The sequence below is a fragment of the Orcinus orca genome, chromosome 3 (genome assembly GCF_937001465.1).
Source record: "Orcinus orca chromosome 3, mOrcOrc1.1, whole genome shotgun sequence".
Classification (NCBI taxonomy): domain Eukaryota; kingdom Metazoa; phylum Chordata; class Mammalia; order Artiodactyla; family Delphinidae; genus Orcinus; species Orcinus orca.
In genome coordinates, this window is record NC_064561.1 from 28,707,571 (window position 1) to 28,734,363 (window position 26,793).

Sequence of the window (26,793 nt, forward strand, 5' to 3'; positions counted from 1 at the left end):
CCATTTCTTGGGTGTGACATGGGCGCTGAAACGGGAAGTTGCAGTGTGCCTATTGTACCATGGGTTTTCTGTCCCTCAAGTAGGACCCCTACACGCAAATGCTTATAGGAGCCAGACAGCTAATAGAAATGGGTGAAATGGGTCAGGTTGAAAAGTACAAAGCCCTATCATTTTCCACCTTTGAATAAAGCATGGATATGGAGAACTATTTCTCCACTGTAAGAAAAATAATAGCACGATTATGATGATAAGAGGGGTAATCAGCACAAAGCCTCATTATTGGTGAACAACAGGGAGTGGTGGAGACTGTGGCAAATTGGAATCATAGTCTCCATCCAAAGGGAGCCGCAGCTACTCAACTCCAGTCAACGTGGACCCAGTGATGCCCAGTCTTCGAACTTAACAAAAGTAGCAAGAAATATCCGTTTTATGCAATGTATCTCAATTTTTAAATGTTGCTCAAATATCTTCAAATGTTGTAAATGCCAAAGTGAACATATCTCTGGGTTACATTTAGTCTGGGGGCCACCAGTTTGAGATCTGTACTCTAGACATCCTCTGAGGTCCTTTCTCTCGCTCTAAAAGTCTCAGAGCTCACAATGATAAAAGGGAAGTAGGTCAATGAAGTAGGAGGTTGAAAAGTCCCATGTGTAGGTAGACTGCCAGGGAGCTCAAATAAGGAAAATATGACTCTCCAGTTTCCCTCATCGGGAAGGGTGAAGAAAAAGAAAGGGGAAAAAAAGGGGAAAAAAAAAAGAAAAAGAAAAAGAAAAGAATAAGGATTTGCCTTTGGTGCCGCCTATCTCCAGGGGCAACTATTGTTGAAGAACCCTTGTTCTTCTTTGGAGTTTTTTCTAGACACAAATGGCTATTTAAATCTAAATTAAATTAAAAATTCAGTTCCTCAGAGGCACTAGCCACATTTCAAGGGTTCAAAAGCCAGATATAGTGGAGACTACTATATTGGAGAGTACAGATATAGAACATTTCTATAACTACAGAAATGTGATGCTCTAGAAAAAGACCATAGCTCCATGTAAAGGAGAGACCTTAACATACAGGAGTGAGAATTAGTGGCTGGTGGGCCAGAGTCAGCCTGCAGACATGTTAAGTTTGGTCCACACAGAGTTTTAAAATCAAGATACGGCATTAGGAAAGACTTTGGGGAAGAAGGGAACTTAACTTGGATCTTGAAATGCATTAAGAGTGATCAGATGAAAAATGGTTAAAGGACATTCTAGAAATGGGGACTGTATTGCGAAGGCATGGCACCAGCGCCTTTACTGGAACTGCAAGTAGGTCAGAGCAGCTGTGGCGTATACATGGGGAAGTAAAAAGTAAAGAGGCCACGGTGACGGGTCACAATTCTGAAGGATGCTTTGAGCCGTTCTAAGGAGTCTGAGCGTGTTGGTGAAGTGAGTTCACCAGGGAGAACACTAGGTCAAGCCTGCATCTTGACTCTTCTGGGGGCATGTAAAGATGATGCAGAGGAGGGCTCAGCTGGAGGCATGGAACCCAGTTAGGAGATGACAGCCATGATCCCACTATGAGATGGGAGCTTCTCCTAGGCTGTGGCTATGAAGATGCTGGAAGGAGGGGATTTCATCAGAGCAGTAGAAGAAAAGAGACGAGGCAGGCACTTTTAACTGGGAAGATGCTTTTTAACCTTAAGGCTGAGCTCAGCTGACATCTGTATGTTTGAGAGTCAGGAGGAGGAGGTGGCGTGAGAAGCAACTGCTAGTTAATGCAGAAGAACGATTCTGAACACTCACATGGGTGAGGTAGAGGTGCGGGATATTTCTTCAGTTATTTGAAAACTTAAACAACTTGGCCTGCAGTAAAATCTCACTCTGAGGTCCTTGAATGTGTGCCCCAGACAAGCTATGGGGCCTGCCCATGGAACACGAAGGGTGAACGTGGGGAGTAATGGGGAAGGCATCTGGGGAAGGTCTGGGCCGCCCTGTTTAGGTGAATCTGAGAGTGACCGTCCCTGACATAAATGTATAATAAATACCAATTCCATCTCTACTTCTGTGAGCTCTGTGCCCGGGATGAGTCCTAGACCACCCTCAGTTTCCAAGTCTATAAAAGGAAGGAATGGGTTACATGAACTGCATGGGCTCATTCTTTTAAAGGATATTATTTAAGATCTGAACAGGCAGACAGGAGATCTTAGTGAGTAAAATGCAGGCTCTGAGGTCAGACAACTTGAGACTAAATTCTTCCATTCACTAGCTGTGAGTCTGTGGACAAGTTATCTGAGTTCCCTGAGCCTCAGCTTCCTCATCTGTAAAATGGGGACAATAAGAGAACATATCTCAAAGGGCCAGTGGGAAAGTTAGAGGAAATAATGGGGAAATAATAAAATGTACTGAAGATGTGTTAGCTATTCTAACCATTTTATGCAAAATCCCAATGAGCACAATTTCAGATGTTTACTCATTATTTTATCCTGCTAACTGGGGAGGATGAAAGAATAGAAAGGCATGGGCTTTGGAGCAAGGGAGATCCAGGTTCTAAGGTGGGCTCTGCCTCCTACCAGCTGTGGGACTCAGGCAAGCTGCTTCAACACACTGAGCCTCAGTTTCCTCATCGATAGATGAGAAAGAAGGAACTCTCAGGGAACGGTGTATATGAAGGAGACAGCCCACATATAAGCTGCCTGGCGCCTTCCTTGATGAGTAGAGGTACTCAGTACTTATTTGTTCCATTCCCTTGTACACAGGTTCGTTTGCCCTGGATCATTGCCCTGAAGGGTTATAGAAAAGAAATTGTGTTTAGGTACAGCAGACCAAAACAAGATGACACTCCTCTGCATACCTCAATTTCCTTCCCTGATGCTTAAAAAGTCAGTACTAAATAGATTTTGTAAGCAGGCACGTTCTGGCCAGGAAGCATTCTCTGTCTGAAGATATAGTCGCTCTCTCAGGACATAGTTTTTCCCACAGACATCAAGGAAAATGTAACGGAGGAGGGTTTTAAAATAAAACAATGTTAACCTCCTTTTAGAGGACCTAGCCTAACACCAATGGTATAGCTGAGCGTGCTCTGGTTAAATCGATAGAACACGTGATAAAATCTGTTGATGACCATTTGGAGTTTTTTTTTTTTTAATGCTATAAGTTTTATATTTAAAATAATATAGTGTAACTTAAAAAATAAGGAGAGGGCAGCAATGTGGTGGTGGCAGCACATAGGCATTGGATGATTCTGTTTATAACATTAATGCACACTGTACCCATTTACCGATAGTGAAGTTAGGCTGGGAAAAGCTAAGATCCCATCAGAGAGGTAATGCAGGCATGCCTGTTCACTTGTCTGTCTTCTGATAAGGCTGTCGGTCTCCTAACCTCAGAGACAGCCTCCTGTCTCATCTACTCAGTGCCTACCTAAGATAGAAAGACAGCAGATGATGGGGGAGGAAGGATGCAGGAGGGCCCCAGGGCTGAACATGACATTCTTGTGCCCATGAAAGAACGTGCCCAGCCCCCAGCAGGATGGAGACAGTGACAAGGTCCCTCTCTCACACGCGCCTCCCCGCTCCCATTCACTGGCTAATCCCTGTCCAGCTGCCCAGTCCTCCCCGCATGAAAAGTGCGTCCTCTCCACCGACTGCCCCTCCTCTTCCCCAGTGCGAACCCAGGACACTTGACTTCTGGCTCAGCTCCATGTAAAAACCATCATGGGACCTTTGACAAACACTTCCCCAGCGCCTTGCTTTCCCTGTTGGTAAAAGTGGGGATAATTCTTCTTGGCTACTACCCAGACGACTGTGAAGTACAATTAAAATAAAACTTGTAAAACTGTCAGGCGGAGGACATGCCTGAGAAGTGGGGAGACCCTGCTGTGCCCTTCTTGTTTCCCCCTCACGTGCCTGGTTCTACACAGAGGCCTGAGTCCTGAGACCCATGTCCTGGTGTCTCCCTGGCTTCTCAGGTGACAGGACAGAAGTTTGGAAGGTTTGGTTCTTGGTTCAAGGAGGCTGACTTTTTTTTTTTTATTTTAACATCTTTATTGGAGTATAATGCTTTACAATGGTGTGTTAGCTTCTGCTTTATAATAAAGTGAATCAGCTATACGTATACATATATCCCCATATCCCCTCCCTCTTGCGTCTCCCTCCACCCTCCCTATCCCACCCCTCTAGGTGGTCACAAAGCACCAAGCTGATCTCCCTGTGCTATGTGGCTGCTTCCCACTAGCTATTTTACGTTTGGTAGTGTATATATGTCCATGCCACTCTCTCACTTTGGCTGACTTTTAAAGGAGGAGTTTTGTTCCTTTAATGAAGGGTGACACGCAGAGCGAGCGCAAGTTTAGGACAGAGAATGTGGGCTGGGAGGCGGGCCAGGGGTCACAGAGGTTGTGTCAGAGGACAGAGAGGCTTTGAGGAGCCGGAGAGGGCAGCGTGGAGCAAACGCAGACTTCTGCCCAATTCTGGGCGTGGGAGAGACTAGCGTGCCCCTGAAACAGAGTCAGGGGAGCAACTCCCCGCCTCCCCCCGAGCTCCTGGCCTCGTGGGAGACAGGGGAAGCTCATCTAAAGCTCAGGCTATGCAAGTTTTGGTAAGAAATACATTTAAGTTGTGTGCTGGTACATGTGACAACACAGGCAACAAGAATAGAGTGTTCACGAAATAATATCGACTCTTACTGTGTGCTGTGGGCTTGATAGCTTCTATCTGCTCTGTTTCCTTCCTCTCTCCCTCCTTCCTCCCTGACTTCCTTTCTGCCTGCTTGTCTTTCTTTCATAGCTTCCTTCTTCTGTGTGATCAGCAAAGTTGACTTCAAGACGCACTTCAAGACCCTCTACCCACAGCTGCTGAAGTATAGGGACCATTGAAAGGGAGCCCCAGGTCTCCTGGGAGAATCCTACAGGGACCACGTCAAGACAGACCCAGATCCCGTATTCTGCTCCTGCTGCCCTACCTCGTTCGCCCTCCTCTTCCTCCATCTCCTTTTCCTTGTCCTCTTCCTCCATTTTTTTGTTTTTAAAAAACAATTCCAGGGGCTTCCCTGGTGGCGCAGTGGTTGAGAGTCCGCCTGCCGATGCAGGGGACACGGGTTCGTGCCCCGGTCCAGGAAGATCCCACATGCCGCGGAGCGGCTGGGCCCATGAGCCATGGCCGCTAAGCCTGCGCGTCCGGAGCCTCTGCTCTGCAACGAGAGAGGCCACAACAGTGAGAGGCCCGTGTACCACAAAACAAAACAAAACAAAACAAAAAAAACAAAGAAAAAAACAATTCCAAGAATACCAGAATGACAGGAGTGATTTCACAACCTTTGCAGACGGTAGGAATCACCCATGTTACCAGGGTGCTTGTGTTACTGCCACACACACCCCCGCACCCCGAGGCATCTCTCCTGGAGGCTCCGATGGGTTATGTCACCAGTGGGCTCAGTGTCTGTAACATGTAATCTCTATGGTCAGGCCGATCACGGATTCTCTAAGTAGGGCCAACCCTCTTGTTTTGCTGATGAAAAGGAATCCAGGCCAAGGGGTGGGGGGCGGGCAAATGCCTTGCCTGAGGTCACACTGCCCTTGGGCAGGGTGCTGCAGTCAGACTCAACAAGGACCCACAGTCCCACCCTCCGTACCTTCTAACATCACCAGAAGAGGCCTTCAACTGAGAAGTCAAAGACCAGCCCCCATCACACAGCAAGCTAAGGGATGCAACAGGGCTGCAACCCAGGTCATGGCAGGATTCTGTCTCCTGCCATGGCCTGACTTCCTGTGGAAAATTTCGCTCCACTTCTGGGGCTACAACAGATGAAGCAGAGAGAACTGTGTCTACCAGCTGCCCAGCCCCCTCTGCCTTTCCCCCTGGTGCTGAGTATGGCCTGGGGTTTGTGGGGAAGAGGGGGAATGAGTCACCTCTGACCACTCACTGTCACTCGGTCCTCTGGGGAGGTGGGAGTCGGGGACAACCTTGAAGGTTTGCACACAGAGGTGGCAACAACCTGCTGCTCTGTCCACCAGCACCGCTACCCTCTGCACTCACCCCCAGCAGTGGTCCCAGCTGGCTGGGAAGGTTGCCCCGAGGCCCCCCAAAGCAGGAGGCCCTGGGCGCCCATGTTTGCTGCAGGCTGGGCTGCCAGCCCCTCTCTGGCTCTGCTTGCTCTCAGCTCTGTGCTGCTCCTCTGTGTGTTCTGTGGTTTGACATTTCCTTCCTTCACCAGTTAGGAGCCCAGCAGCTTCCAGCCTGGCTGCTGAAGATACCAGTAAGCAGAGGAGCTGCAGAGAGCAGGAGGTCTTTTCAGGATCAAAGCAGCTGTGCAAGCCCTTCAGGGTCTCCCCCTCCCCCCTCCCCCACCCCCTCCACCCCCCCCCCGCTACATTCTGCAGGGATGTGCTGCCCAGCATCCCCCAGTTCAGGTCTTGCTGAAAAGTCACCTCCTCCCAGAGGCTTGCTCATTTTCGATTGCAACCGCACCCCACCTATGCACTCCTTCCCCCCTCACCCAGCTCGCACCTCTGCTGCATGCGTGTACACACAGCTCTCGTCTAGAATTTCACTTCCTTAAATGTTCGTTGTTTATTGTCTGTCTCTCTCCGCTAGCAAGGAAGCTCCTGGAGGGCAGGGATCTCTGTTCTGTTCCCTGAGGCACCTTGAGCCCCAGCAGAGCTCCTGGCACTTAGAAGCCCTTGAGTGCGCGCTGTTGAATGAAGGTGTGACTGCATGGGGATGAGTGCTGCGGCCATCACAGACGCACCTGGCCAGGGTGTGGGACACCACACATCAGAGGAGGGAGGAGAGGGACTCCCACCAGCTTCTCAAAACCATCGCTTAAAGGAAACAGAAGAACCAGGAATAAGCGTTCTGGAGGTGTGATCAGGAGGCCACTGGGAAGCCCCATCCCCAAGCATCTCCCAGTGAAGTGTGAAATCCCAACAAGGACATTATGATGGAGGATTAAACGCTGCCCTCCCTCCTTCTCTGTCCTCTAAAGTTCCCAGTGGATTTATTAACAATTCATTTATCCTGTCACTCTAATGAGTTGGAGGGTTCCGAGCAGCAGGTCCCGGGGAGCAAGGAGAAGTGGGGGGACTGGGGGCCTGGGGGATGATGGGGGAAGCAAGAAGTGGTAGATGCCAAGACTACTTCTGCTAACTGAGCAATTTTGTTTTAGGCCAAACTTGTTACCTTGAGGTGGTCACTTCAGCAGAAGCAGTGTAGACCCCGGGCCATTTCCAGAGGGGCTGCAGGCTCGTTCACTCCCAGGGGGCTTCTGGCATCAGGGGCAGGGACACGGGATGTGTTGTGTTGAAAATGTGCTGCTCTGGAAACCAGGGAGCCTGGCTTCCGGGGCTGGTGCATGTGGTGGGGAGAGGGTGGCCTTCATCACTAACCCGCGGTGCAGGCGGGTCCCTTCCTCCGTCTGGGTCTCTGTGGTGCCGTCTGTAACATGATGTTGGACTAGATCACCTCTGAGGCTCCTCCAGCTGCCCCAGATCTCTAGGGGACATGAGCCTGTTTACTGATGAGGGCGCCCTTGGTCACAGCAATGGTGCGAAGGGAGGCTGGAGCTGACTGCTAGGGTGTGCCAGAGGTGCCGTCCCACTCACAAAGGCCCTTCCTGTCCTGGGGTTTGGGGATTTGCTAGTTTACAACATCCAAGGAAGAAGAGGGTCCTGGCCAAGGGTGGCCTCCGGGCGTGGGTGATTCAGGGAGCCTCCCACTCTGCAGGCTGGGCCTAGCTCGGGAACATTCACCAAGTGTTTATAAGAATCCATGTCAGGGCTTCCCTGGTGGCGCAGCGGTTGAGGGTCCGCCTGCCGATGCAGGGGACACGGGTTCGTGTCGCGGTCCGGGAGGATCCCACATGCCGCGGAGCGGCTGGGCTCGTGAGCCGTGGCCGCTGAGCCTGTGCGTCCGGAGCCTGTGCTCCGCAAGGGGAGAGGCCACAACAGTGAGAGGCCCGCGTACCCAAAAAAAAAAAAAAAAAAAAAAAAAAAGAATCCATGTCATGAATATTTTTTTTTCCAAAATCTTCAGTTAGTTAAAAACTGACTGAGTTTCATGAGATTCCAATTCTGTCACATCCCTGGATATTTCCTGAATGTTTATAGTAATTTGGTTCATATTAAACTTTTGCCATTCTAAGATTGCTAAAGAAAGATGGAAAGATGTTATTTCTTAGTTCTTGCTTGGGTTTAAGAGAGCTTTTTTTAAAAATAACTTTAAATCATTTCACAGAACTTCAATCCCATTTTGAAGGAAAAGAAATTGTTGTTGACAGAGCTTGAGAAATTAGGATTAAGCTGCCAGTAACCTTGCTGTCAGGCAGTGGAGCAAGCAATAAAATAATGACACATGAGCCTTATCGCGGACAAGGTCAGTCCCAGACCTCCCCACCAGAATCCGTTACAAGAGCATTTCATTTATTGATTTATTTGTGTGCTTGTATAAAAGTAAAAATGGGTCTCTTTCATTCTAAATGTGACTTAGAAATTACATAATTTTGGTCTGTTGACACTGCCCTTGACTTAATTAGTTAAGAAGAGCTATAAAAAAAAAAAAAAAGAATCCATGTCACGAAGAAGGAGTCAGGGAGCGGAGAATGGAAGGAGATTTCAGACCCAAGAAGCGCACGGGAGCTCTTGTCAAGAGTTATGCAGCAAGCAGCTGATTCCTCCAGGTCTCAGAGATGGTTTGAAGATTCTTAGAGGTTAGATATCACTACAGGGATGCCAAACCCAGAGTCAGGGGACCTCAGCCCTGGGGAATACTAATGCAATAAAATACGCAGCGGTCATGTCCAGATCATAAGGCTGCAGGATTTCAGAGGAAGAGGAGCCAGGCGTGAGCTGACCAGTCTCTACAGAGGGGCTCTGAGCTAGACCGAGGCCCCAGCAGAGAGCTTCCTGAGCAGGGACTGGTAGGGGGATGGAGGTGACAAGCTCTTCAGGAAGCGAGGAGCAGAGGCCCCACGGGGAGGGGCCTGGCTGGAGGCCAAAGGAACAGAGGCTGGCCAATACTGGCCCAGGTTCCTGAGGTCACACAGATCAGGGAACTTCAGGGCTCCGTGGGAGGAAGTTTGGGCCAGCGGGGAGATGACTGTTTTGTCACCTCCCCTGTCCCTTTATCTTGCAGGATTCTCAGTAAGTTGAGTCAAGAAATCAACAAGAATGAAGAGAGAAGGAGCATTTTCACACGCAAGTGAGTGGGGCAGCTGAGGTCCTGGTGTCACTTTAATGAAATGCAAGGCATTTTCAAACCCAAGTCTAACTTTAAATGGGAGTCATGGGATTGGTTTGGCCCCCATTTCTGATCCGCAGTGATCCTTCAGTCCAGGGGTCCCCCCCCCCCTGCCCTGCATCCTGCCCTGTGTCTGGGACATCAGGGGAACTTCCCCTAAAGAGTCAGACAGTCACAAGCTCCCAGTTGTGCCACCAGCATGGCTTTGGTGGTTTCCAGAATTTTCGGGTAGTCTGGCCCTGGTTTCAGAGCAACAGGGACCGCGGTCCTGGGTGGTGAGACATACCCTCCCCCGGGGGCTCCCCTTGCAGGGCTGGACTGAGGAAAGAGGGAGATCTCCCTAAGTCAGTAGGGCCATTAATGCAATGTGTTTGTCTTTACAGACCCCAAGTCCAGCGGTTTCCTGAGGAAACAGGTAAAGGTCTCAGGGGTGAGAGCAATGGCTTTAGGAGGTGACAGGTGCTTTGGTTCTTCTGTCTGCTGGTCCAGATTGAGGGGAGGAGAGATGTCACTATGCCGGGACACCTGGCTATGGCCCCTTCTCAGCTGGGACCCTCTGCAGAGACACAGTGAGGGACTCTGTGGGGTGCATGGAATGACCCGGGCCAGGCTTTGAACTGAGCACCTAAGCAGAGCCAGCCCTCCTGCTTCTGAGTCTTTAAGGCAATTATTCAGTTGTTAAATTGCACATCCTGTTAAAATGCAGATTCCTGGGTCCCACTCAGTCCTGCTGAATCAGAAGCTCTAGGGATAGGGCCCAGGGTATCTGCATATTTTAAAGCACTCTCAAGTGACTTTTATGCATGTGAAAGGTTAGGAACCACTGCCTCTGTCTGGCAGAATGAGCCCCTCAAGTAGAAATTCTAGAGCTGATACAGAATTGTTAACCCCCAGGTATGTAGCATGAAGGCCTGGCATGGGGCAGTGGTGGGGAAGGATCCCGGAGTGGGGAGCGGCTCTGACGTTCCTTCTTGCGGCTTCTTTTGGTACCGATGCTGGTGTTATCCTCTTCCACAGAAAGCCATGAAGAAGACAACGGAGGCTGGTCATCCTTTGTGAGTATGGGGTGGGCCGTTCTTCCACCTTACAGCTGTTTCCAGAGCGCCTTTGTCATAAGGAACCAGCATGATGCTGAAAGGAGCAAGGCCCTGATAGAGCCACCCAGGGGTCAGATGATGTGCTCTGTGAAGGCCAGAGCCTTCTAGTAACTTTCTGGCTTTGCGATCCACGGGGTCTCTGGCCTCATCTACTCCCCTCTGCCCTTGTAGCACGAGAGCAGCTGTAGACGACACCTGAATCAATGGGCTTGGTTTTGTGCCATCAGCCCTTCACTTGACAAACAACAGACAGCGGGCTGGACTCGGCCATGGGCTGTGGGGTGCTGACCACGCCGTTATCCACCGTGCACATCTCCATAGCAGGGCCCTCCCCCAACCCCCTCCTCCACACGGTCTACGCTAAAGTAGATTTAAAGTAGCCTTTCTCATAGGCTTAAGGGCCCACCGGTGACCCAGAGGGAAAGGGAGTTCGATGAATTCTGCACATCTTGTCCCCAGGAAACTGCATATGTAGTCACCACGTTTGAAACCAGAGACTCAGGCTAAGAACTCCATCACGGCTCGTAGCCCAGTCTGCTCATTTTACAGATGAAGCAGCTGAGCCCGCTGGAGAACGTGACTTATGTCACACGTCTAGTTAGAGGCAGGCCAAGGGCCCGGGTCGCCCACCCTCCGTCCAGGGGTCTTTCTGGTAAGCGGCTGCCTCTAGTGCCTTTAGGAAGCAGGCACTAAACCTCCCTTGTCCTGATGGGATTCTGGTAAAAGAAAGCATTGAATTTGGAAAAAAAAAAAAAAAAATAGTGCTAGCTACGTCTGTGCTTTCTACGTGAGAACAAAGGAATATGACAGATTAATTTTGTTCCAAAGGGAAAATAGACCAGTTTCCCCCCAAATGTTTATATTTTTAGGCAGAAGCTGCATCTTTGCTGCTGCTTGCCATGCAGTCCCTCCCGTGAGCTCAGCCTGAGGCTAGCCACCTCCATCTTCTCTGTAAACAGGGAGTCTCCACTAGCCACTGGCTACAATATTTGGGGTTCCATGAAGTGCCCAGCATTGCACAGGGCACTGGGGGGTGGGTAGAGATGAAGAACCCAATTCTATGAGCATTTTATAGCTTAGATAACACATACACAGGGCAGAATATGATTAGGAACAAAAACACACATAGAAATATTCAAGTCAAATCACTGGGAGAAAATAATTTTTCTAGAAGCAGAGAGGAAAAGTCTATTGTTGAGAAGGGCTTATGGGGTAAAGGCCTAGTGGAAAGTCAGGAGCCACAGGGCTGGGATGTGCAGGCTGAGAGATTGCAGGGAGCCCCTGTAGGTCTAGGGGGCAGTCGGCATGGGCTGCAGAGGCGCTGAGGCCGTGGTTCTGAAGTCCCTCCCATTCATCAGGGGTTCCATCCTCTGTTCTCAAGTTATAGGAACACTGATGGCAGGACGAAGTCTGTTTTGGAGTTCGGGAAGGTACTCAACCTCGTCTTCCAATATTAGAAATATACATATTCTGCAAGTCAAAACATTAACACATGCATCTTTCACTTGAGCACCTTAGACAGGCTTCCTTAAGCCACCTAGTAAGGTTGTCAGGATTTCTAGGCTCTCAGTGTGCACCTTTCCTCGTCAAGTTGCAACCTCCTGTCGCTTCTTTCCACGCTGCCCTCGACTTTAGAGAAATGCCCTGGGCTCATTTACGACCCACTTGATCTTGACCTGAGAGTGATAAGCTAGTCATTGCTTGGCAGTTGATGGTGCCACTCCTGCCTGGGAAATCATTACTGTAACTGTCCACTTTCATGGGTTGCTTCAAAGGCAATCACCCAGCCCCTAGGGCTTAACTTCCCTGAGACCCACAGAGAAGCCTATGTAAAACACGACAAGTCATTTAAAATTTAGGAAGAGTCTCTTCCAAGACAGCAGCTTCATACTCAGTGCCAGATGTCACGAATAATAAGCTGTCGTTTTTATACGCTCAGCTCTCAGCAAAGGGACTAGCCCAGCCCTGACTATCCCCTCTCAGGCACAACTTAACCTGCCTTCTAGTTAACAGGCTTTGGTTATCTGGTTTCCCCATTAGGGAAGAAAGTTTCAAGCACAGGCACCCTGAGAACAGAACTGACAATTAACTAGGGGCATCACAAACACTCCTGATGTTTAGTCTTCCTCTTGGCAATGTCTAGAGTAAAAAACGTGTTTACTCAAAACAGCGGGCTCTCCCATCCCTCTGTTCCTGTATTCTCCAAAAGCAGTTTGTTCTGCTTTTCTCTGTTATGCAAAAAAAAAAAAAATGTAGAGAACAATGCACTTGCCTAGCGGCCTGAAGACCTTGACGGGGGTCCCACGTCTGCATCTTGCTGGTCCTGGGATTTTGTACTCCCTGAGCTCAGTATTCCTCATGTGTAGTGGGAGGGCCATGCTAGTGCTGACTGCCCCCAAGTGAGGACCCCTGTGAGGCTTGGCAGAGAGAGAGTAGATGCGGGCACGCCTACTGCCAAGGGACCTCTATACACCGCGTTGTCCCCATCACCGTGTTGGCAGGATGAAGATGACTATGAAAGTCCCGATGATGATCAGTATGGGGAGGATGACGGTGACTATGAGTCCCCCAATGAAGAGGAAGAGGCCCTCGTGGAAGATGACGCCGATTATGAGCCGCCACCCTCCAACAACGAGGAGGCTCTGCAGAACTCCATCCTGCCTGCCAAGCCTTTCTCCAACCCCGGCTCCATATACATAGGTAACGGCCCTGGCAGCCCAGCCCCCAGCCCCCACTGATGTATGGGAGGCCAACGCCCATGGAGCAGAAAGCTTGGCATGCTGATGCCTGCTAACCTGCTGTGTGGCTTTGGGCGAGTGACTCCACCTCTCTGGGCCTCAGTTTCCTCATCTTTGAAATAGGACAATAACAATACAGACCACATAGGTTCGCTGTGAGGATCAATAATATTTATGATTTGCGGACAAATATTTATGATTGCAGACAAATCATTGCTGATGGTGGATGATACTGATCTGCCAGTGAAGGGTATATGGAAGTAATAGCTTATTTTGAGTGTTACTTTGGTACTCAAGAGGACTTTCCTGTTCCTCCCCACCTTTGACCAATTCATGATTAGGGGGCACCACTACACACAGACTGTCAGAATAAATACAACAATATTGAATGTGGTTTGGCCATAACTTTAAAATCTTTAAACAGTATTCAAGATTTTCATTGTCTATCTGCTCCTGTCAGCCCTTTTCTCCCTCATTCATTTATTCATTCATCCATTCAACAAAAATTATTGGTCTTCTATTATGAGCCAGGCATCATTCTAAATGCTGAAATTTAAAATCATCCGGAAAGAAGACACAGCCCTTGCCTCACAGGGCTTACACTCTAGCAGTGGTGGTAACAGCAAGTAGGCACATACACACTCGCATATCAAGGAGTGAGCTAGAAAGTTGATGATCCGTATCACAAAAATTAATACCACTAATCCTTTAGGCTGTATAACACGTGGCAATTTTAAAGCCCTTTCACGCTTTGTCGGCATTTCATTTTGTGTTTTGAAGCACCCTGCGTGATACAGGCAACAATTATCAAGCCCGTTTCATATGTAGACCCTGAGAAGAAACAAGTAACTAAGTCGTTGAGTGCCTCATACATGCCAGTTATGAGCATACAGAATGAACGAGACGGTAGACAGGCCTCACCCTAAAGAATTCATAGTCCAGGCAACATCAAACAAATGAGTCGCAAAATGACTTAATTAAACCATGATATATACTCAGGAAGACAAGCGCAGGAGATGAGGCTGGGACATATGCCTGATCTGGACTTGCTTCCCTGAGGATATGATATTTAATCTGAAACTTAAAGGGTGAACAGGAGTTGGCTAAGTGAGCATAGATGTGGGAAGGAAAGAGCATTCTAAGCAGTAGAAATGGCCGTGCAAAAGCCCTGAGGCTGAAAGGAGCATGACAGGTCAGAGGAGCTGACAGATGGCCAGAGTGGGTGCATTGGTATGAGATTAGACCAGGCTTGCTGGGTTCTGAGCCCCATTCTCTGTGGAAGAGTGTTGCCTCCCCAGGACTGGGGCTAGGGTGAGGCAAAATAGGCACCCAGGGCACAACATGTAAGAATGCTGTCACTTCCTCACAGTTCTGGCCTGCTCTTTCCCTGGCAAAGGGATGGAACACTGCCAGCCTATCTATCTGGCCCGGGGATACTTCTGTGATGACCAGAAGAATGTGAGGTTTCGTTAAGAGTCTGTGGTTTGGTTACAGGAGTCGGTGACTGGCTCCTCCCTTTAAGAAAGGAGGAAGTGGGAGGGGGGAGGACAACCCAGAGCATTTGTGAGGGGAAGGAAGGGGACCTAGAACAGGATCTTCAAGAGCCATGACGGTGGACTTCACCTTGCCCAGGCAGCTGGGTGTGCCTGAGTGTATGTGTGTCTGCATGTGCATGTGTGTACATATGCATGTGTGCATTTGTGTGTCTGTACACGTTTACTTCTTTACAATTTTGTCTGAAAACACTCCCTCATGGTACTGGCTGAGTTAATGACTAAGAGGCCTTTTTTCATGCTTTCATCAACAAAACCTCTGATGAATACCTGTTCCCCAGAGGTAAGGTGAGTGTTGCTCCGAAGTATAAGAGTAAGACAAACTGGACAGGTACGGAGAAGGCAAAGGGCCAAGGACTCCCCACCCTGTACGACCCAGGTGTGGACACATCCCTGCCATGCTGGCTGGGGCTGGCCTTGGTGCTGGGGGGAGTCCGTGGGATCCAGCGATATGGAGATGCCCCCAGCCGGCGCTGGTTGGGTTCCTGGAGAGCCCTGGGTGTGGCCCACACTTGCCTAGATGTAGCATTTCTCCTTTCATTTTAATGTCTTTGCATTTCCACAGACCGGCCGCATTCCGGCAAAGTGCAGCAGCCGCCCGTGCCCCCGCAGAGGCCAATGGCCGCCATCCTTCCTTTGCCCTCCGGCAGCCGGGCTCACTCGGTAGGCTCCGTACTTTGTTATGCCACTTTGTGTCCACTCGATGATTTCCTCTGCAGAGAGAAAAAACTATAGACATCTTTATCCAATTCTAGCCAGTAACAAAAAGTTATATGTAGGCCGGGAAAATGCATTCCCAAGTACTCACAGTGGGCTTTTTGGAGGATGAAATACTAGTGATTTTTATACACATCATAATGCTTTTATCATCGGTATTTTCTCTTTACCATAAACAATATAAGCTATTTGTATAATAGAAAGTCGCCTTCTAGTATTCATTGTGCTATTTTTTCTGACTTTTGAAATAAGTGAAAAATAAACTAATGGCACCTACTAGTATTTGGGTCCCCAGCCTTCCCTCCTGCAAGAAGACTTGCGCCACCTGCTGGCCAACATCTGAAATTCCACGGACAAAAGGTTTGAGACCCAAACGTGCAATGCCATGAACCCAGGGAGAGAGAGGCAGCAAACTCCCTTTCCTCTTTCTTCAAGCTTACAGTCTCAGATCCCATGGTTCTACTTAACTAATAGGCACACCTCGTTTTATTGCATTTTGCTTTATTGCGTTTCACAGATATTGCATTTTTTTTTTTTACAAATTGAAGATTTGCAGCAACTCTGCCGTGTCAGATGATGGTTAGCATTTTTTAGCAATATTTTAAAAGTAAGATATGCACATTGTTTTATTAGACATAATGCTATCGCACACTTAATAGACTTCAGGATAGTGTAGATGTAACTTTTATATTCAGTGGGCAATAAAAAAATTTGTGTGACTAGTGTTAACGAAAATTCAATTAACAATCGAACTAAGAAGAAAAAAAGAGAATTTTATTTGAGCCAAACTGAGGATTATAACCTGGGAGACAGACTCTCAGAAGCTCTGAGAACTGCTCCACCGGTCAGGAGCTAGAGATTCCGTTTCATACATTTTTGAGACAAAGAATCATGTATCATATTGACAGGTTAGTATTAAACACAAAGTTCATCAGGGATGTTTTGGTCAGGGGTGTACCTACAGAGTGAGCCTTTAGGTCAGTGTGACTCCCTGACAGGATGAGAAAGAAATACTAACCTTCAAAGTCACAATGGTGGTTTCGGAAGAAAGGTACCATTTTTCTCAAAGTTTGTTTATATCCTCCTGCCTTGAGGAGGTCTGGTTAATGTATAATACAAATGCACATTGCACATTAGGAAAGGCCCATCACCAACGGAGGCATATTATATGTGTTTCAGTTCTGACTTAGTTTGATTGTCCTGTCATAGAGAAATTTATGATTTTTCCTCATCACTAGGCTTCTTTTGATTTTTGCTTTATGGCGGTGGTCTGGAACCGAACCCGCGATATCTCCGAGGTAGGCTTGTATCCAGAGAGGCCCGGAGAAGTTCAGGATCAGAAGTCAATAGTTGGAAATGTGCTCTCTTCACAAAGGACCAGAGCGTTTTGACAGCTGTGGTGAATGCCGAGTGTCAGGGCTAGGAGGAGGGAGAGGACATATTTTCCCCAAAGTTCACAATCCAGATCACACCACAGTTGGGACACCTCATCTAAGAACAGATGGCTTCCTCCTGCTTTTGCAGTTTTATTACAGAGGGGGCTCATGGAGCTGAATTTATCTACACATGCATTTTGCCCTTGAAATCTGTAGCGCTTCACCTCACTCTTGGGATGCAGAATTCATTCATTCAATCTACAGACATTTATTGAGCCGCAGTGCCCAGCAGTGTTCTGGCTGCTGGGAATAGAGTGTGAACAAGACAAATAAGATCCTTGCTTTCATAAAATTTTTATTTGGGTTAGGGGTAGATGGATGATAAACAAGTATAGAGATGTATAAACAAGGTAATTTGAGTAGTAATGTGTGGTTAGGGAGACAGAAGACCAGGGAACATGGTGGTAGGTGGAGAGGTGACATTGACCTGGACAGGATGAGCCAGTTGTGGCGAGAGCTGGGAAAACAACATCCCAGGCAGAGGAAAACACAAGTACAGAGATGCCAAAGAGTGCATAAGCTTGAGATTTTGCAGGAACCGCAGGAAGATACTTATGGTGAGAGTCCGGTGGGCACTGGAGAGAGGAGCGTACAAAGGTGTTGGACGGGTGGAGAGGGGGCAGCTCAGGCAGAGCTTTGCAGACCATGGTGAGTTTTAGTTTTGTTCCTAATGTGATAGGAGCAACTAAAAAGCTTGACAGGGGAGTGACATGCAGAAAACACTCTCACAGTGTGTGGAACAGGGAGCTCAGTTCAGGTGAGAAATGGACAGGTATGCGTGTGAGTGGAACATGGGGATGGAGAAAAGTGAACAGCTTCACACCTATTTAGGGCGATAAAGCCCTCAGGGCTTGCTGATGGGTTGGAAATGCTTCCTAATACATGGATTTCTTTTAAAGCAGCCACTACCGCCACCCCAGCCCAACCACGAAGAGCCTAGCAGAAGTAGAAACCACAAAACAGCAAAGCGTAAGTATAGGGGCTGCCCTCTCTTGCCCACCAGTCCACCCACACCCCTGCCCCAGCCGACTGCTCTCTTCTTTGAACTGACTTCAGTGTTTCCCTTTCAGTCCCTGCCCCTTCCATAGACAGAAGCACGAAACCACCCCTAGATCGTTCCTTAGCTCCGTTTGACAGAGAGCCCTTCGCAATAGGTTGGTATCTTTTATATTTGATGCATAGTAACAGTGGCCAACATTTATAGAGCGCTTACTGCATGCTTTTCACAGGGACCATCTCGTTTAACTATCTCCACAATCCTATGAAGTGGGGGCTATTAGAATCATCCTCATTGTACAGATGAGGAAACTGAGGCATGAAGAGGTAACTTACCAAGTTTACTCAGCTACCAAGTGATGGGGGGGGGAAACCCAGAGTCAGAGAAGGCTGATGCGGAGCTCCTGTCCTTAGCCCTGTGCTTGGCCTGCTTCTCCATGGGTGCCATCTGTGTACACACATCCATCCCATGTCCTCCTGAAGGAGGATGGGGAGGCACCTGGGCTAAGAGGCAAGAGGCCTGGGACAGCTGTTGTTGGCTGCCTTGGCTGCTAACTTAGCAGCTCACTGACCACAGGGATGTTGCTTTCTCAGAGCTGTCTCCTTATTTGTAAGGTGGGTGCTCTGTAATGAGAAAATACTTTATAAAACTCTAAGGTGCTATTCCAATGTCAGAGTTGTCTTTTGTTGTATGGGTGGTTGACCAAACTGTAGGTATACTACAGTTCTTTCCTCCAGAATTGGCCCAGAGTATTCTTGGATTGCAGTTCCCTCTACATAAAGCTATTTTAATCCAATTCTAAACCTTAGCTACAATTTATTGAGCACCTACGATGGGTCAAGTGCTTTACTTACCACAAATAAGTTACAGTTGTCTCTCAGTATCCATAGGGGGGATCCCTGGATGCAGGATCCCTGTGGATATCAAAATCCAGGGATACTCAATATAAAATGGTGTAGTATTTGCGTATAACTTATGGTGTAGTATTTGCATATAAAATGGTGTAGTATTTGCATATAACTTATGTACATCCTCCCGTGGACTTTAGATCATCTCTAGAGTACTTATAATACCTAATACAATATAAATGCTAAGTAAATAGCTGTAAATGCAACATAAATACATGTACATAGTTGCCAGTGCATGGCACATTCAAGTGTTGCTTTTTTAGAACTTTCTGGAATTATTTTTCCAAATATTGTTGATCTGAGGTTGGTTGATTCATGGGTGTGGAACCCATGGATATGGAGAGTTACCTCTACATTATCTCTAGTCCTCACCCAAGCCCAACAAAGAGGGAGTATTCTCATCCTCACTTTGCAGATGATAAAGCTGAGATTCAGAGAGGTTGAGTAAATTTCTCAAATTTGCATAATTAGGGAATTGCAGGATTTGAACCCAAGTGTTTCTGACTTCACAGTGGGTGCCCTTTTCCACCACATAATGCTGAGTTGGATTAAAGACACCTTTTCCTGACAGTACCAGCTCTACCCTTGAATTACTCCCTTATCCGTGATGTTTTGGGAGAATTAACCTCTTACAATGCTGAGACTCTTATCGGGAGACTCCTAACATGCCCAGGGAATATGCATAAATCAGCAGATGTTTTTAAAAGAAAACCTATTCATTATAATGATACAATTTATATCATGATATCTAATGATATAAATTTAAGTTTTCTGGGTACCCCTCTGAAGTAGGGTTTCCACCTCAAACCAAAATTTTATAAATAAGGAACATTTTTTATACCACCCAACTCTCTCCCACTAGTCAGTGAGCTCTTCAACAGTGGAACAAGAGTCTTAGGGCCTATCATGGACCAGGGATGTATTCAGTCTTTAAGGAATAAATCATGTTGCGAAAATGCAACTCCAGAAGGATGTATCACTATTCACCCTAGGGTGTTAACTGAGCTGGGGTTGGAGGGAGTGGAAGAAAGAGAAGCTGTCTAACAATTGTCAGCACCCATGGGTCATTGCCTGGCCCTGCATATAAATTGTCACCTGATCCTTAGAGCAAATCTATGCAGTTTTAAACTATAATTCTTATAGCAAACCTATAATTCCCATTTTACAGGTGAGGAAATTGAAACTCAAAGACTTTAACTTGCTCAACATCATACAGGATTTGCTTCTAAACCTGGTTGAATCCAATTAATTAATGCTTTTATTACATTGAAGGCATAGGGCATATCTACTCAAGGGAACTTCAGACAGAATAAAAAAAATACATTGCTTTGAATAACTTTGCAACGCAGAGTTCTCAGGTATGTCTAGTATTTCTTCAGGGAGCCTGCATGTCATCTGTTCCAAGAGAAAAGTAAAAGGAAAAAAGGAAGGAAGGGGAGAGGGGGAGAGAGAGAGAAAGAGAGAGAGGGGAAGAGAGAGGGAGAGGGAGAGAGGGGGAGACAAAGAGAGAGAGAGAGAGGAAAAGAAAAGAAAAGAAAAGGAAGGGAAAGGAAGGAAGAAAGAAAGAAAAACAAAAACCAAAACAAAATGATTTGCAGCCCACCAGGAGAATCTCCTGAAACCCTGTACCCCAAGTTAAAAAATTTTCCAGAAACTAAGTGTAATACCTTACATAATGGCAAATGTACCAGAGGACTGAAGGCAAATTAACCCCTCCATGGCAAATGGGTTTATTTCAGATATGAAAATAAACTTCGGCTGTATAAAGAAGTTCTGGACAAATGAAAGAGACATAAAATCTCAAGAGGGCATTAATCCTTTTCATCATCAGTTATATTAAAAAAAAATGGAAAGCAGCACAGAACCCACAATACTGTTCGTATGTACACAACACTGTGTGACCCTTGGGCAAAGTCATTTAATTTGTCTGAGCCTCTAAAATTAGGTGCTCTGTAAGGGACACCTCCAGGTCTAAAGTCTATGATTCCTCAATGCTAAAACCCAAGCAGCCCTCCAAGGGGCTTGGATTCAGGTTCATCAGACAATGTTTTAATGCTTAGCTTTTAAACTCAAGGCTTACCTGCTGTTTGTCACTTACAGGAAAGAAACCAGCGATTTCTGACAAGGTAAGCTTTCTCCTTGTTTTGTTTCGTTTGTTTTCGTTTTTGTTCTGTTTTGTACCTTGTCTTTATCCTGTGGAAAGTGCTGAGGACACTCACATATCTTCCTTCCTGCCTTGTAGCTCTCCGCCCCAGCGGGAAGGTGAGTGGTTCTGGACACCTGCGTGAGGGTACGTGGCACGTGTTGTAAGACTCTGGTTTGTTTCCCACACATCCTTTCTCTCAACTCTGCAGGCCTCTCGGGGAGCATTTACCCAAGATACAAAAGCCCCCGTTGCCACCAGCCATGGAAAGGCATGACAGAAGCAGCCCCCTGCCAGGGAAGAAGCCACCTGTGCCAAAGTAATTGTCTTCTGTTGCTTGAGCTTGTCGTGCAGAGGGGGTGATGTGAACTCCTGCCTCATAGAAATAGCTCTGCGTAGGGACCCAAGACCATGGTGCTCCCGGGTGGGAGTGGACTCATTTTGCTGCTGGGGCTTGAGGAGTGTTCAGGCTTCTCAGGTTGGATGTAGAGTGCCTGGGTCACTTGGAAGGACGTGGCAATCTAGCACAGAGAGACGTAGAGAGATGCTTCCTTAGGAGCACAAGAATGACTGCCATTTGTGGAGAACTTCTCCTCAACCAGTCAGATTTTGGGTTGCATTTTCCTTCCATCACAAGGTGTAGGAACTATACCTACCATTCTGTATTTCCATATAGGCAGTGGAGAGGAAATCACTGTGGGAAGTGTTAGGTCACTGTTAGTGTCTTCCTCACTGCTCAACCACGTTTTATGGTGACAGAATACCAAAGTCAGTTCTAATATTTCTAACTTTACAGTCTTTTGGGGCCTATTTAGCCAATGGCACAAACATATCTGGGGTCGGGCCCAACTCTGCTCCTTACTAAAGACAAAAGCAAAGCTTCCGTTGACCTCACCTGTGCAATCAGGATTCATAACTATGGCCCTTGCTTGGCCAATGTGAGGACTAAATCAGGGCCAGGCTCAGGGTGCATCAATAAAACCTCCGTAACTGAGTTAATATTTTAATGGACTCTTCTAAAAAATCAAAATGAATGTCAAAAATATCATAATGAACAAAATATCAAAGTTTCAAAGAAACACAGGATGCGATGACGTGAGGCATCCGACAGGAGGCGTCCAACAAATCGTCCTCCTCGTGTCCCTCTCTCTAAGGAGAACATGAAGCGGGCCCAGGCAGCTGTGCCCACCACAGCTCTCAGGCCGCTGTCATCAAATCTGTTTGACCAGCTGGTGCATCAGGGAAAAATCCCGAAGCAGCAGCATTTCCCAATTATCTTCACTTCACACGAAGGGTGAGCCCCACGATGGCTGTTTTAAAATATCGGCAAAGGAGAATGTCTCCTAAAATGTTTTTATTTGCTTGGAGAAACATCTACTCAGTGAAATTTAATAGCTACTAAGAGTTAGTTTGTTGATTAAACATTTTTTTCTTTAATGTAATGACTGACAGCAGTAGCTACACAGAATAAAGGTTGTCTAGCTCAGCTCACAATGATGACAGAACATTGAGTCACCGAACCTCCCTCTCCCTTGCTTCCCTGCTGGGGATTTTGCTTCCCATTTTACCACGGCTCATGGGTTTGATTTCTCGTTATTAGATTAAGTGAAACCATCTATATTCTTTGAAAGTCTTTATACTCAGTTCTTTTCCTTTGCCCTGATTCATTTCAGGCATGGATGGGGATCAGACAGAAGAGAGAATGTAAGTACTCAATGTCACGTGGTGAATGCTTGGCACAGGGAAAGCGCTATAGGCTCTGAGGAGGTCGAGGCTACCTCTGCTCTGCCTTCATTGAAATCCAGCACTGGGAGCCAGGCCTGCACACAGTAGGCTCCTGAATACCGCTGCCTGGTGGGGCCTCCATCTTCCCCTCCTGCCCACCGTGCTGCATTGCTTAACTCCTATCCCTCTGAAGGTTCCTAGGGAGGATGCGTTAGTCTCAGCCCCATTACCAGGTGGTAATTAGCAAGATGAAGGGGCAGTAGGTAGAAGGGAGAATAAAGGGAGAGTCTGGGCCTCACAGCGAAGTTTCCTAGGCCTCTGTTTTCCCCTTTAATACCTCCATGGCCTAAGAAAGAGGGGAAACAGCATTTATTGAGTGCCTACTATGTACATGTTACCAACCTAACTACTTTTGACAAGCTCTTTGCCTGGGACTTGCCCAGTTTTAGCAATGAAAGTCTCACGTCCCAGGAACCCCATCACTTTCAGGCAAACAAGGACCAGGACAGTTGGTCATCCCAGCTTTACATATGCTTTGCATTTAATGTCCCTGTGAGGAGTCACTGTTTCTCTTTCACTGAGAGGAAATGGAAGCTTAGAGGAGTAAGATACTCACTGTAAGTTGCACAGCTAGTCAATAGCCAGGATCGAAATCCAGGTCTGTCTGAGTTCCTCGATACTGTAAGCTGTCTGAAGGCCATCACACCCCTGCCATGTTCAAGGGCTCAGCCCACAGGTGCCTGGTGTTTCATAGCTCTGTGCTGGATGCTGTGCTAAGATATGATGGAGACAGGCAAACCCACGGACCACATGCTAAGGAGCATATGATCACAGAACGAGCTACAGAGGCGAAGGGAAGAAAGTGATATATGGGGCTTGAGGAGACAAGGGTGACTTTTAGAGATGTGGCCATTGAATGATGGGAAGGACACAGGATAGACACCCCAAGAGAAAGCTCATTGCATTCCAGCCTCAGGAATGTCCTCAGCAAAGGCAGGTGAGTGGCGATGCCCGTGGAGCCTGTGGGGACGGTGAGGACAGCAGTCTGGCTGCAGAGCCATAGGGACAAAGAGGAGATAAGGTTGAAAATGAGGGTAACGTCACATTCCTGAGGTTCCCTGTCTCTGGAAGGACTGACACCTGTTGTCATGAGAATCCAGAAGTCTTATGTTTTGGACCAGAGGAGACACGGTTGCAGAAGTGTCAAAGACCAATTTCATTCTGGGGATTCCCTGAGTCCCTGTGTATTTATCTACGCAGCCCTTTGCTGGGACTCCTTCCCAGTTGGCCAACTGGGATGAGGGATTCTGGCTCTGATCCTTCTTGCCTCATCTCAGTGGTAGGACTAGGGACAGCAAACTTTATTGAGCACTCCACATATACCAGGCACAAGTAGTAACTAATTTGATCCTCACAACAACCCTTGACGAAGGTGCTCTTTCACCACCACTGTGCTAGCCTAACAAAACAAGTCCAAGTTGGCAATTTTGGTCTACTAGTCAATGGCAAAATCATTCTTGCCTCTCTGAACATCGTTTCCTATCTGAGGAGTAGAGCAAAGAGCCCCTCCCTTATCTATATCAGAAGGTTGTCCTAAAGATAAATGTGCTGAACCAAGCGTACACATGTGGGAAGCTATTTACGAATCAGTAAGGTTGCATTGCTTTTAAGAGGAGCGGCCATTGCAGAAGAAGGTTAAGCTGTGGGTCAGGCAGATTAGGTTTGAATCAATTTCTGTGACTCTTGGCGAGTTAGGAATCCCTCTTGGGTAGCATGTTTCCATTTGTAAAGTGAGAATGTTAAATTCTTGAAGGGTTGCTTGAAGAACTGGATGAAATATTGTATATGAGTCTTTGGGGCACATAGTAGATATCATCATTATTAGTGTATCTTTGGGTCCTTTTAGACACCTCAGAAGCTATTTTATGTTAACTATATAGAGTGTCTCAGATTGGAGTGTCTTTAAATGATCGTTTGTATTAAGAAATCATAAATTATTTAGCAAGTTTTACTGTTCTCCACAGTATCTTTATTATGGAGACACACAACTGCTAAAGAAAGAAAACAGAGACATTTCTATGATTGAGAAATACCGAAATATAGTTACTCTTTGAGAAATTGTGTTTTGATGATAGATTAATGTCTTTTTTTTTCTTCCCCTTACCAGGATGAAGATGATGGTATGTTCAGAAAGGCTTTCTTACAACTTATAACCCGTTCCTTCATTTTTCTGCTCAGGCATTCAGATGGAATTATTTAGTACAGAAACTCTATAGTATCCATTATAATTATAAAATTAGTATTAAGTAGAGGTATGTCAGTTGGTATACTGCATAGTTATAATAAAATGGAGTTATTCGGCTGGGTTACCAAAGAGAACTGTTAAGTTCATGCATAACAGGGCAGATTACTAGTACAGCAAAACTGAAAATTGCATGTACAGTTTGATAGAAAACATTCTAGTATTTATGCTCTCTAACACATGTGGCTAAAGGATCACTAACTGCAGATGAATGACATAGCATAAAATTTGGCTTTCATAAAACAAAACTTGTGAATCTTTTCTGAAATTCATATGGTTTCCAACTGACAATTTTCTGCCAAGTTAACATTTCAAAAATGAAAAAAAAACATAAAATAAATGTGTGTTATGGAGAATGATATAGAATGGCAGCATTTGAAACTGCATTCTAAGGTGGTAAATCATCTAGAAAAACCTTGGGGGGTGGGCTTCCGACCTACCACTTCCTAATGACATTTGATCTTTTGGATTTTTGTATCTCCCTTTAGACTAGCTATTTCTAACTGGGGAGCAGTGCTGGGATGTTCCTGTGACACTTGGATCCTGACAATCTGCTTTCTTTTTTCTTTTCCCCCGAAGTACCTCAGAGATCTCTGCCCCAGCCAGCACTGCTCCCCATGAGCTCCAACACCTTCCCTTCAAGATCTACTAAGCCATCGCCCAAGCACTCCGTCCCATCAGCTCACCTGCCCGGAGCCTTCTCAGAAAGGTTTGTGCTGACGTCATTCGGTTCTAACCTAGCATTACGTCTGGGGCCACTGATACTGAGCGAAGGTCGGGTGGGTTGAGAAAGAAAGAAATGAGCCGCTGGTCATAGGGTCAGACACCTTGGGTCTTAAGAAACAAAACCAAGCTGAGCATAAAGAATTGCATATGTTAACTCACTGCTGTCCTCTGAGTCTCTGTGCTTGGGGGTCAGAGGGATACAGAATTGACCGCCCTGTCATGGCCCCAGACAGAATGGACTCTCTGGTGGGAAATAGGGAATGTTTTCACTCTGTGAGCTAAAACAAAGAAACAAACGCTCAAGAAACCCAATTAATTTAATTAGTTGGAGTTCACCCTGCACCTTGGATGGGAAGACTGAGAAAACGCACCTTGTACCTAGCAGGTGGGGAGAATTCACTGCACAGGCTCTGTCCCCAGCAGGTCTGTTTTCTCAGTAGCAAGAGTGTTTCTCAGGGTCCATGATTAGGCAGGCTGTCAGAGGCAGAGGCACAGACAGGAGGAAGACTCAGGTCGTGTCTCATAAATAAGCCGTCGGGCTGCCTTGTAGTGCCCCCGAGGGTTCATCCACCAGCACTTTGGGCTCATCTTCTCCTTCACTACCCAAAGGGAGAGGCTCAGTCCCCACCTTAATGATGGGAGAAAACTCACCCACCAGCAAGACCCCTCCACCCCTGCCAGATATCTGGAAGGATTCTCAATTTTTTTCGTTTTCCCTGGGTGCCTCTTGCTCTGATTTTCTGCTGCTTCCTTTCATTCTTCCAGCTGTTTTCCTTCTTCTGCCATGTCTGCCATTTTCTCATGCCACCTCATCCCACCTGGGGCCCCAGCCCTACCCTTCATTCTTACAAAATAACACTCACACGAGATTTCTGAGCAGAGCAGACTTTTACAGAAGGTTTGGGCTAAAGGCTAGGGAAATTGCCACTCAGCGTGGAGCAGACAGCATTTCGGGGCCTCCCTCAGGCCCTCGTCAGCACCACCCCAGCCCCCAGAGATGCTGCTTCTGTCAGCTGCAGCACCACCAAGCCCTCTCTGTGTTTCTCACCTCCCTACCCTCTCCTTATAAACCCCTAGGCCCTGGGGATGCACCATTCCCAAACAACATGCCCATTTAATATATTTTCCTAACTGAAAGAGAAGTCCTCTCCCCAGAGGACTTCTGTCATGCTGCAAACTCAAAGTCCTCAAACTGCAGCTGACTTTTTAAAGTAGCTTTTAAAGCCCTTTACACAGTTCTTTGGTTGCTTTT

General features: G+C 47.0%; 1 protein-coding gene across 4 annotated transcripts in view; it reads left to right on the forward strand.

Annotated features, from left to right (window-relative positions):
• LCP2 (lymphocyte cytosolic protein 2) overlaps window positions 1–26,793 on the forward strand; it is a 44,810-nt gene that overhangs the window by 9,683 nt on the left and 8,334 nt on the right. For 2 of the 4 annotated variants that reach the window (XM_049707467.1, XM_049707469.1), the window contains exons 4-15: window positions 9,095–9,160; window positions 9,583–9,614; window positions 10,217–10,254; window positions 12,798–12,996; window positions 15,153–15,250; window positions 17,640–17,709; window positions 17,811–17,894; window positions 20,746–20,771; window positions 20,888–20,907; window positions 21,000–21,107; window positions 22,462–22,505; window positions 25,395–25,524. In XM_049707467.1, the coding sequence (XP_049563424.1) occupies window positions 9,095–9,160; window positions 9,583–9,614; window positions 10,217–10,254; window positions 12,798–12,996; window positions 15,153–15,250; window positions 17,640–17,709; window positions 17,811–17,894; window positions 20,746–20,771; window positions 20,888–20,907; window positions 21,000–21,107; window positions 22,462–22,505; window positions 25,395–25,524 (915 nt within the window). The remainder of the gene's footprint in view (window positions 1–9,094; window positions 9,161–9,582; window positions 9,615–10,216; window positions 10,255–12,797; window positions 12,997–15,152; window positions 15,251–17,639; window positions 17,710–17,810; window positions 17,895–20,745; window positions 20,772–20,887; window positions 20,908–20,999; window positions 21,108–22,461; window positions 22,506–25,394; window positions 25,525–26,793) is intronic. The other 2 variants (XM_049707468.1, XM_049707470.1) reach the window with 1 other exon arrangement.